At 43.2% G+C, this 12,154-nt stretch overlaps 1 protein-coding gene across 1 annotated transcript in view; it reads left to right on the top strand.

Moving 5' to 3' along the window:
- The window catches only part of PMFBP1 (polyamine modulated factor 1 binding protein 1), a 66,245-nt gene extending 56,366 nt beyond the window's left edge, over window positions 1–9,879 (top strand). Inside the window, exons 19-31 of the mRNA XM_027846211.1 lie at window positions 197–331; window positions 770–907; window positions 2,108–2,245; window positions 2,897–3,028; window positions 3,738–3,875; window positions 5,225–5,317; window positions 6,263–6,430; window positions 6,839–7,006; window positions 7,044–7,082; window positions 7,702–7,811; window positions 8,340–8,414; window positions 8,857–8,950; window positions 9,841–9,879. Of these exons, the coding sequence (XP_027702012.1) occupies window positions 197–331; window positions 770–907; window positions 2,108–2,245; window positions 2,897–3,028; window positions 3,738–3,875; window positions 5,225–5,317; window positions 6,263–6,430; window positions 6,839–7,006; window positions 7,044–7,082; window positions 7,702–7,811; window positions 8,340–8,414; window positions 8,857–8,950; window positions 9,841–9,879 (1,467 nt within the window). The remainder of the gene's footprint in view (window positions 1–196; window positions 332–769; window positions 908–2,107; window positions 2,246–2,896; window positions 3,029–3,737; window positions 3,876–5,224; window positions 5,318–6,262; window positions 6,431–6,838; window positions 7,007–7,043; window positions 7,083–7,701; window positions 7,812–8,339; window positions 8,415–8,856; window positions 8,951–9,840) is intronic.
- Window positions 9,880–12,154: the final 2,275 nt, after the last annotated feature.

The following is a 12,154-nucleotide window of genomic DNA, read 5'->3' as shown; positions in this document are numbered from 1 at the left end:
GTCAAGACAGTTTTCCAATCAAACTCACTCCAATTTTCTTTACAAGAGTTTGCAGAAGAGATAAAAGAGATTGATGGGAACGGGTCAAGAGGTCCCAGGATGAAGTGTAGGACAGTGGCTCAGGGCGATAGGCATGAGCATTTTAGGTGGCAAATAATTCCTGATGTCTTGATCTTTGCTCTTCAATGCTGAGTAGGAAAAGGAGAGACTGAATAAGCTCGAGGATGAAAACCAGTATCTCAGGGATCAGATGCAATATTATTCTTTGCAACTTGACTCAGCTACAAAAAAGATCAGTGTTATTGAAAAGATCCAAGAGCAAGCAGAAAAGGTGAGCAGACCCAAGAACACCAAAATGGTGGGGAAAGGAAACAGCTCTGGACAGCCATTCTGTAATCTAGACATCTATCTTCTGTCAGAGAGATACTACTCCCCAGTCAACAATTAACACCTAAAAACCAATAACCAAGCTAGCTCCTGGCTTGCTGGTCCACATCTCACCCTAACTATCCTCCTAGTAAACATTTTCATGTCACGCTCACTGAGGCAAAGGTCACTTCTTTCTCCATGGAGAGAGCACTTTTAAAAAAATTTTTTTTAATGGGAAGAAAAAAACCTGGACCTTGGCACCACATCGAAGTGATTGAAGAGAACAGACCATGATGTCCCAGCATGAAGTGTGGGAGATTGGCTCAGGGTGACAGGCATGAGCATTTTAGGTGGCAGGTAATTTCTGATATCTTGGGCTTTGTTTTTCAATGATGAGTAGGAGAAAGCCAGATTGAATGAGCTTGAGAATGAGAACCAGTGTCTCCAGGATAAGATGCAATGTTATTCATCACAACTGAATTCAGCTACAAGGAAACTCAATGCTGCTGAGAAACAGATCGAAGAGCAGGCAGAAAAGGTGAGCAGACCCAAGAGAACTACAATGGAGATCAAGGGGACAGCCCTAGACAGGCAATCTGTAATCTAGCCATCCATCCTTTGTCACACAGTTACAACTCCCCAGTAAATAACTAATATTTAAATCCTATGACCAAGCTTACCCCTAGTCTTGCTGATCAGCAGGCCACCCTACATATCCTCCTACCCAAGCCAGTTTTCACTTTGATTTCACACATAACTGAAGCAAAGATCATGCCTTTCTCCATTTAAGGAGCACTTCTAATAATATAGATTACCTTTGGATTTTTCACAGGAACAACAAACCACCTCAATCTTGCACCACCATTGCCTAACTTCTATTTTGGCTAACTGGTTGGTTGATTGATTGGTTGGTTGTTTTAGAATAGGAAACCAAATAGAAATGAATGACTGTGGTGGGCAGGGAGCTGGTTATATGCCCTTGTTCCTACTACATGAGTGAGGAAGTGAGAAAAAAGAAAGTCAAGACAGCTTTCCAACCTAATTCATTCAAATTTTCATTCCAAGATTTTGTAGAAGTCAAAGAAACTAATGAGAATAGACCGAGATCTCACAAGATAAAGTTTGGGATGGTGGCTCAGGGGAATAGGTGTGAGCATTTTAGGTGGAAGGTCATCCTAGATGTCTGGAAAGTTATTTTTCCATGAGATGTAGGAGAAGGATAGATATAATGAGCTCAAGAATGAGAACCAGAATCTCCAGGAAAAGATGCAATATTATACATTGCAACTGAACTCAGTTACATTGAAGATCAGTAGTGCTGAGAAGCAGATCTAAGAGCACCACAGTGGAGGTGAAGGCAGATAGCTCTAAACAATCATTCTGAAATCTAGTCACCCCTACCTTCTCACAAAGGTATCTTTCCCCAGTAAGTAACTAAGGATTAAAATCCTATGACCAAGCTCACTCCTCCACTTCCTGGTCAACGTCCAAACTTTTGTGTCAGAGTCACTGAGGCAAAGGTCACTTCTTTCTCCATGGAGAGAGCACTTTTCAAAAAAATTTTTTTAAATGGGAGGAAAAAAAAAAAACCCTGGACCTTGGCACCACATCAAAGTGATTGAAGAGAACAGACCATGATGTCCCAGCATGAAGTGTGGGAGAGTGGCTCAGGGTGACAAGCATTTCAGGTGGCAGGTAATTTCTGATGTCTTGGGCTTTGTTTTTCAATGATGAGTAGGAGAAAGCCAGATTGAATGAGCTTGAGGACGAGAACCAGTGTCTCCGGAATAAGATGCAATGTTATTTATCACAACTGGACTCAGCTACAAGGAAACTCAGTGCTGCTGAGAAGCACATCCAACAGCAGGCAGAAAAGGTGAGCAGACCCAAGAGAACTAGAATGGTGATAAAGGGGGATAGCTCTAGACAGTTAATCTGTAATCTAGCCATCCATCCTTTGTCACACAGTTATCACTCCCCAGTGAATAACTAATAAGTATGACCACGCTCACTCCTAGGCTTGCTGGTCAACATCCAACACTACCTATCCTCCTTCCAAACCAGGATTCATTTTCATGCCACACTCACTGAGGCATACGTCATTTTTTCCAATGTAGGGATCACTTTTAAAAATATAGATTTAATAGGAGCTGTAAGCCACCTGGATATTGGCACCATATTTTCCCACCTCCTATTTAAAGTTGGCTAACTAGTTGATTGGTTGGTTGGTTCAGAGCTAAAAACCAAAGGATAAATGGGTGATAGAGGAAGGCAGGAGGCTACCAACCCTTGTTCCTACTAGGTGAGAAACTAGAGGGGGAAAAAAAACAAACAAGACAGTTTTTCAACCAAACTCACCAAATAAATTTTCTTTGCAAAGAGTTTTTAGAAGAGGTCAAAGTGATTGATGAGAAAAGGCCAAGATATCACAGGATGAAATATGGCATTGTGCCACAGGGTGCTGGGGGTGAGCATTTAAGGTGGCAAATAGTTCCTGATGTCTGGGACTTTGTTCTTCAATGACAAGCAGGAGAAGAATAGATGCTATGAGCCCGAGGAGGACAACCAGTGTCTGATGGATAAGAGGCCATTATACCAAGACTTATTTACAAGAAAATGTAGTTCTTCTGAGGAGAATATCCAACAGCAGGCAGAAAAGGTGAGCAGGTCCAAGAGCACCACAATGGTGGGGAAGAGGAACAGCTCTGAGCAATCATTCTGTAATCAAGGCCATCCATCCTTTGTCACAGACATACAACCGCCCAGTAAATAACTAACACCTCAGATCCTATGACCAAGGCCATTTCTAGGCTCCCTGGCCAACATTCACCCCTATCTAGTCACTTGTCACTTCAAGGTTTCACTTTTACATCCCAGTTAATGACTCAAAGATAGGGAGGACTTTAATATTGATTGACTGACTGAGTTAGTGGGATTCCTCAAACCAGCCCCCAACCATGACCTTTCCTACTCCTATTTTATTTACATCTAGCAATGGCTGATCATTTGCTGGTTGTTTTTAAATATGGAAACCAAAGGGGAAATGGGTAAGAGTGGAAGCAGATGGTTACCTACCCTAATTTCCAAAACATGAGGAAAAGGAAAACCAAGATCATTTCTTTTCCAACTAAACTTGCCCCAGTTTTCTTTGCAAGAGAGGAATTTTTTAGAAGAATTAGAAGACAGTCAATGAAGATAGAGAAGGGTCAAGGTATTACAAGAGGAAGGGTGGAATTGTAGAGAACGGTAGCAAGTATGCACTTCGCTCTTAAATAACAATACTAGTAACAGGTCACATTTATATATAATACTTTAAGAGTTGCAATGTACTTTACATATATTATCTCGTTTGATCAATGAGGGAGTAGGAGAAGGAGAAAGTATGTAAGCTAGAGCTGGAGAACGAGATCCTCCGGGATGCACTGAAACGTTGTACGAAGCAATTGGAGTCAGCTACAAACAAGCTCGAGACTACTAAGGAGGCAACCAAGGTGAAGGAAAATGAGGTGAGTGTTGCAAAGAACTGAACGCTGGGGAATCATTCATCATCTTGCCAGGTAACTCACAGACAAGCTCTGACTCCTCCACCATGGAAGGAAAATGAATCCTGGCTTCTCTGGTCACTTTAGAACACCTCTAACAGATTTCTCATTGACTTCCACTTTGGCTTCCAATGTCTCTGTCCTCATCATGATATCTTTTTACCATTTCACCTTCACGTTGGCATTTCTCAGTCTTGTCACTTCTCAAGCTGTTAGCGTGAATCCCAGACTTTTTAGGGATTCCCTCATTTCCCCCAAATACATATTCCTTAGCTTCTCCAGAAAGTAAACACTTTTCGTGACAGAAGACCAAATAATTTCATTATAGGAATAGTCTCACCCTAGAGCCATTTGTATTAGGAAGTTAGACAACATCCAGTCTTAAGTTTCTCAACACAATTCCTAAAGTCAAACAGCTTAAGCTTCCACAAGAACAGGTGCTATAAATCCAAACGGTTGGCCATTGTAATGGATGGAAGGAAATACAGCACTGACAAACAACAGATACTGTGTGTATGTGTATGTGTTTGTGTGTGTGTGCACGCGTGCATGCACATACACAGACATGCTAAAGAGAGAAAGCCAAGCATAGCCATGATTAGGTTTCCTTCCTGCTCACACAATGATGGGTAAAGGCTTAGCCAACCCAACTTTTAACATAATGACAGTGGCTGACATTTATAAAGTATTGTAAAACTATTATCTCATTGGATCTTCACCACAACCCTATGAGGTTGGTGCAAGTAATATTATTCCCATTCTATAGGAGCAGCCCCTGAGACCCAGAGGCTAATAAGTGGCAAAGCCAGGCTCTGAAACCAGATCTTCCAACTCCAAATGCAGCACATGTTTCTCTACACCATGTAAGGCCTGGGTGTAAAGTTTTAATATTAAGCCTGTCTTTAGGGAATACATTCAGGTCTCTCCTAACACTAAGAAAAATCCTCCCAGAAAGCAACAATTTTAGGGAGTAATGTAGAATATAACTCATCAGTGTAAGTACACAGGGTTATACCTTCACATTTAACCTAGAGTATTTACAAAACACTCCTTTGAGCATATCATATACCAGGCCCCAAAGTGTCACCCTACTCCTGAAATGGGGAACATTACCCCAAAAGAAAACTGGCCATCAACAGAGCCTAGAAACAGAAGCCACAATAGGATTCATGTGAGTATCCAACCTAAGGTCTCCAAAAGTACTTAGTGGTGAGAGTTGGAAGAAGGATGATGGCATTCCCTTCCCCAAGGTGGTGTGCAAGAAAGAAGCTCTGACCCATGTACAAAAGGATCTCCAAGAGGCTGAAAAACAGGAGCAAAAGAACAACCTCAAAAATACTCACTCCTGCCTGGAGTCAGCTCGAAAGTCGTCAAACCAAGACAAACTGAAGGAGGCTCTAGAGAAGGTTAGGAAGTAACCTCATATCCCCTTGTACAGAAATACGGTAGAGCTTGAGGCAGTCAGGCCAGATTCAGGGGACTGGGACTGATGGAAGAGAAGGGTGGGGATCACCATCCAACTGGCTTTGACCAAAATATTCGGCAAAGCCTGGAAGCCAAAGCATTTGGCACCTCAAAAGATAGGGGATAGGATTTCCTTGTAATCTCCTCCTAGGCACCACTACCCTCGAGGCAGAAAGGAAGAGCCAGCACCTGGCTGCTCTTAACCTTGCCCTGGGAGGACCAAGGGTAAAGTGTGGACGGACTTGAAGAAAAAGGGGAAAGGGATAAAGATGGGTTGTCTTAAGGGTGCCTGACTAACCAATAAAGTCAAAGGATTAGAAGAAGAGAGGGCTAGGGAGGGGGGGAAATGTAGGTTTTTAATACTCTCAGCAATTCATTTCCATTGTTGTGTATTGATCTGCAAAGATAACCCCCTCCCAGTTTCCCTTCTAATCTCAGCTACACTGGTTTGTTGGTGTAAAAACTTGAGACCCACCTTTTGGGATTGGGCCAATGTGAGAATTTATTTCCCTTAATTATGCATATGTATTACAAAGGTTTGTTTTTTTTAAATCTTGTTTTGTTGTTTGCTCGTTTTTAGTAGTAGGGGGGAGGAGCTGGGAGGGAAAACAAATTATTGTAAATTGAAAAAACTAACAATTTTTTCAAAAGTAAACATTTTGTTAACCCTCTCCCTTTCTCTTTCCTAAACCACCTAGAAAAGCATTAGATAAATAGAGGTCTTATCACTAGAGAAAAGGAGAACCTTCCAAAAGGAAGCAAGCCTCCATGAGATGCTGTCCATGGTCTCGTGGGGAAGCTTTCTCCACGTCCTTCGTCCTTAACCAAGGTGGGGGGTTAGCCAGGGCAGCTGGGCTCATCACAGCTCATTGGCCTCTGCCCCAAAGCTCACTCAGGCCAAGCTGGAGGCAGCCTCGCTTCGCCAAGAGTTACAGAACACCCAGCAAAAGAAGTCTCAGCTGGAGGAGGAGACATGCGCTTATAAGCACCGCATGAAAAAGCTCAACGGGGAGCTGAGGAAGCTCCAGGACTTTCACCAGCAGAGTGAGAAAGAGGTAAGAGTGCTGGGCTGCCTCATGAGACAAGCACGGTCCTGCCTGGCCCACCTCCTGGGGTAGGAATGATCTGGCCTTTCTGCCCGCCCAGCCTGAGCCGCCACTGCTTCTGTCGCTCAAACCCGTAGGCTCTGCAGGAGGCCGCAGGACTGCCTGGCACCTCGAGTCATGAGCTTCCCCTCCCTTGGTCTCTCCACCTACCTGCTCATGTGGGCTGGTTTGGGGAGCCCCTCAAGGGCCCTCTGCCACCCCCAGTCAGACGTTTTGAAAGGGTATCTGCTTCTGAACAACTGGACCTTACTTGCTTCCCAGGGTGTGGGGAGCCCCCCACGTGACTGTACAGGGAATACTCTCAGGCCAGGGCATGTCTCACTCCCTGGGCTCAATGGGCTCTGTTTCCTCGGGCAGGTCGATGCCTTCATTCAGCAGATAGAAGATATGAATTATCAGTTGGCCTTCTGGCAAAAGACACATGAGAATGACCTCCAGTTCTTGGCAGCCAAAGATGAGCAGCTTGTGGTCTTCAAAGTGGAAATGGCCTCCCTCAAGGAGAACCTGCGGGAAGAAGAGAAAAAGGTAACAGGGGCCAGCCTCCTTGTGCCGCGGCTTCTAGCCCCCCACTAGCCTGGGACCTAAGAATAAGCCACGGGAGGTGCAGTAAGAAGTCTCTGCACCATGAATTGAGCAAGGTTTGGGATGTGCACAGCAGTACTCCGTCATCTTCTGATTGTTCTTGATAGACTTTCTACAGGATGAAATCTCCATCTTAAAGCACAGATATGTATTAACTAGCTGAGAGGTACACGAGCCTCTCTTCGATTGCAGGTTTTGTTAGTTCTCATTCTAACCTCACTTCTGACTTCACCTACATGTGGTTCCTTCCGTGGGACCCATGGACACAGGATGAGGGTTGGGATTTAAGGCTCATTTCATACACCAAGGGTCAGGCATTCAACTTAGGCAACTCTCAAACCTGAACAGGGTGGGGGTGCTTAGAAACTAGAATCCAAGAAGGGGTTAGGGAGGAATGTGCTGGAGAATTTCCTTCTGGATGTGTTAATAGCCAGCAGCTCTTCTGTCCACCTTCCTCCCAAGAGTAACTGCTCCTGGTAGAGCTGAAGAGTTTAGTAGAAACAAACCGCAGTTAAGGGTCTTGCCCTCTAACCAAGGGAATAGGTAATAAAGTTGGTCTTCTCCTCGGGGGAGACCAGACCTTACCTCAGTTAGGAGGCAGATAGGCCATACCCCTACCTCTTTCCCACTTGTCCCAGGTAGAAGCCCTTCGGAACACCCTGGAGAGTGCTCAGAAGGACACCCGGAGATTTCACCAGGAGAATGAAATGGTTGCATCTGATGTACATCAGTGGGTGAAAGAACAAAAGTAAGGAGGAAAGATGTCAGGCAGGGTGGTCCTTCAGCTCACCCTCACTTTCCTGAAGCATTCCACATGGAGCCAAGTGTATCCCTGAAAACACTGTCTAATCCCTGCCCTTCAGGTCCAGCCCATACTGGGTTTGAGTAGGATTAGAGCGAAGAAGTTTGGAGCTCCTGTTCCGGAGTATCCAACTGGTATAGAATTGAGCCCGAAGGCAGCTTTTTTGTGACATACCTAGGAATGCTTCTCTTTTATTTCATCAAAATCTCATCAATTCTGTCACGAAAACTCTTGGATTTTCAAGGTTTTCAAGGATTAAAGGGCCTCTTTCCTGCCTTGTTGTGGTTACTAATGAGGCTGGGGCCTGTCTCTGCCCCCCACCCCACACAGTGCCAAGAACTCAGCCTTCCCAGCCACAGAACTATCAATCTAAACCTCAAAAGAATATAGCTATGGTGCTTCAGTCTAAGAGAAGGGAGGTGGGTCTGTGGGGACTGGACTAGCTATTACTTTCTCTTGTGAATTTAATTACAGAGATAACACAGAGAAATTAGGATCCAAGATCCGAGAACAAGTCAAATGCATTTCTCAACTGGCTGGTGAAAAGGAGTAAGTCACCCTACTCTAGGAAGGCTGAGTCTCCCTGGTATGTACCCTTTCCTTCCTCATTGCCCCGAGCCAGGCAAGGGGATCCACAAAGAATTTGGGCAGTTCTTTTCATCATTCACACCTAATGAGAAGCCCAAAGGAGGCACTAGGGATTCTTTTTTTTTTCCCCTCGTTTCAGGGAAGGAAGCAGAGTTGGGCCCTAGATCAGGGAGTATCACAGGACTGATGTAATCCTGGGTCTGCTGCTCCCAGATGTGTGATCTCACACAGATCCCTTCCTTCTCTGGACTTGTTCCCTCTTTATCAAGGGACACTCAGTGATCTCTAAGGTTCCCTTCCAGCTTTCAAACTCCGTGAATGGTATCTCTCTCCATCCCTCCCAGACGCCTTTGTGTTCCACACTGATCTCTCACTATTGGTACACCCTCCCCTTTTCCCACAGCCATCTCCACAACGTGATGGTCCATTTGCAGCATGAAAACAAGAAGCTGAGGAAAGAAATAGATGACAGGCGCCAACAAAATGAGCATCTGATGGTAAGGAGTATCCCCTACACCTTGGCCAAAGGGGGACTCAAATAATAGAAGGAAACCATAGGTGCCTCCCTAAAGAAAGATGGCGGTCACATTACTTGACTTAAGATTGATGCCTATGCACAGTGCTGCTCCCCATGAGGTGGTCTGACCACCAGAGAAGGGCAGCTAGCCACTGAGAGCAAGGGAGAGAGGTAGGAAATAAAGGATGCCCCACACTAGAGAAACAGTAATGCTCTTAGCCACCTAAAAACACTAACACACACACGCGCATACACATACACGCCTTAGTAGTTCACATGTAACTTGTTCAGGTGCTATATTCTTCATTTGGCTCATATTTAGAAAAATAAATGCTGAAAAGTGCCTTAAACCCAGAGAACCCTAGCTTTGACCCTATTGCAGAGGGTACAAGATCAGATTTCCATTATCGTGTTTTTTTAATCTTTCCTGAAGAAAACACCATAACTCTACAAGTGTATTTTTCTGCCGCCTTTAAAATCTCCATCATTCCTCCGTACCACAGGGTAAACTCAGAGGGAAGAAGCCATTCTTGAAATCTGGCCTCTTGGGCTTTCCAGTTGCCTCAAAACATGTTATTTTCTTTCCCCTTGAGTCAAAATTGTCATTTTCTGCTTCCTCCTAGGTTCCTCACTACGATATTACAATTCCTTGCATTGAGTATCATCTCATACCACAGTGTGTAGAAAACCACTAAGTTTACACCTTCATAATTTGTCTTTAATCAATTCCCACCGCTTTTTGGTTTTGTCCAGTCACAAAGGAGCAAGCCTCCAAACCATAATAGTATCTATCTGACTGAGATTTGTAATAAATGTTTTTCAGACAGAAGAGGTCTCACTGGGATTCCAGACCCTTCTGCCCATTTCAAGGCTCATGACAGTCAGGTGCCCCAGCCCTGCCCTCCCTGATCCTGAGCAGAGTAATGATAGGTTTCTTTCATTTATATTGACGTGCTTCACCACTCATGTACAACAACCAGAGCAAACCTCTGGATCTTATTTTTTTAATTTAACAGGAAATCATTCATGAGGAAAGAAAAATGAGTTTTTTAAGATCTAAAGACATAGGAATCTTTAAACCTTGAAAGGGAAAGAGAAAGGAAAAGGGGAAAAAAAGTCCAAGAGAGGATGAAAAATATAAGGGATAATAGTGAGCCTAATGCAGATTTTCCAAGTTAAGAGTTGCAAATACATGTTAGCTACCTTCTCCTCAGTCTCCATAATCCTTTCCTCCTTTTAACCATATTTTTCTCCTATACAAGTAAAATCCCATTATAATGAAATCCACAGGACATCCAAATTATTTTATTGAAGTGAAACTGCATTACATTGACTAGAATGCTAGAAATCACATCCCTAATCTGCAGGACCTAGGGAGAAATAGTTAATGCCATGCTTTCCATAGTGAATCACCAAGTAGAAAAACATGTTTTCCTTGAACAAAGTAAGAGAGAGGTTATATACACACTTGCTCTCACTTCTCAATTCTTAACTCTTTTGTGTTCAATTTGGAAGTCTTTCTGGAGGAGGCCAAAAAAAAAAAAAGGATTTATTTCTTCTCCCTTCTTCTTGGTCCACAGTTATCAACCCCACACATTGATACATTCTTTATGGTAACTGTTACATGAGAAGGGACTGAATTATTCACTGCAGTGAATTTGTTATAAGCTAATCAATAAAGCTTAAAGTGGGTCAAATGATAGACCATAGAAGTTGCTTGGGTATATGAGACACATCTCATTCAGAAAACATCTATTTTAAAGAATGACATATCCTACTCCCAGCTGATGGTTCACTTATATAATCAATATAATGAAAATACAGTTCAACAAAAAGATTTGGATGGTCCCATTTGCAGCTCGTTGTAACGGACTCTGCAAATACAAAATGCTGCTGGTTGCCCGTATGCTGGAAGCAGAAGTTAGCCCCTTCAGTTATCGTCTTCAGGAATTCTCTTACCTTTTTAAACTAGCAGTGAGTTAAACTGCAAAAGAACAGAGCCATGTATAAACTGTAAGAGATGCACAAAAATCTGAAGACAATGCACCAGCTCTGAGAGCACAGCCAGTACTAGGAGACTTTGGCTACAAGAGGGACACACAGAAATGTTAAGTGTACAAATAAGCTACCTCCCCAAAACAGACAAGTGGAGTTTCAAGAAGAGACCATCAAATGTTGCCTGCCTACAAATCTACAAGTAGCAAAAATAAAGTATAGAGAAAAGAGGTAAAGTGGTGAGACTGTCTAAAATTATACAAACTAAGGCTATAAAATATCATGATTAAAAACTTTGATACTAAATAATAGTGTTGACTATTACAATTGATTAAAGTTAAAGCATATATCCCTCCTTTCTAACAGCCAAAAAACCCTACCTTGTAGAAGTTTATTGGGAAGTCTTGGGTCAAAAGAAACTCTAAAAAATTTAAATTTTTTTTAAACGATATGATTGAGAGAATGAAACTGGCCAATGGGGGTCACAGACAAAAACCTAAGCCCAAATGAGGCATTTGCTTTAGTTTGGTTTGTAGGGAGAAAGAAAAGAGAAAAGTATTGGGGTGATGGGGTCTTTCACTAGGAATTTGCTCTTCTCAATCCCCAGAATATGAGTTCAGATCTTGCACCTGACTCAGAATCTTGGCCCCCCTCACTCACTACTTAGAAGTCCCTTTCTCCATCTGTGAAAGAAAAGTGCCTTTAAATCCCACTCACTTTGGGGCAGCCAGGTGGCGCAGTGGATAGAGCACCGGCCCTGAAGTCAGGAGGCCCTGAGTTCAAATCCAGCCTCAGATCAAACACACACTTGACACTTACTAGCTGTGTGACCCTGGGCAAGTCACTTAACCCCAATTGCCTAAAAAAAAAAAAAATCAGTTACTTTGTACAAAAATTAAGTGACTTTTGTGCCTTCTCTAGTCAACAGCAAGGATAGGAAAAGAAGCAAGCTACTTACATGAGTAGAACCTGTGAACCTATGAGGCTTGCAAAGTAGTCTTTCCCACTTACACATCAAACACAATGGCTGGCTTTTATTATCTTTTTAAACTAAAAGCATTCCCCATGTCCACAAACTCAACATTTGGCAGGCCCGTTCGAGAAAATTTTAAATACATCAACAGCCATCTGCAGGTGAACTACATAATGCCTCATGAGGGAAATGATGACCTACCTGCCCAGCAGAATC

This window comes from Vombatus ursinus, unplaced genomic scaffold (assembly GCF_900497805.2).
Source record: "Vombatus ursinus unplaced genomic scaffold, bare-nosed wombat genome assembly UNPS02005286.1, whole genome shotgun sequence".
NCBI lineage: Eukaryota > Metazoa > Chordata > Mammalia > Diprotodontia > Vombatidae > Vombatus > Vombatus ursinus.
The sequence above is the reverse complement of the archived record's forward strand: the minus strand, read 5'-3'. Positions and strand labels throughout refer to the sequence as shown.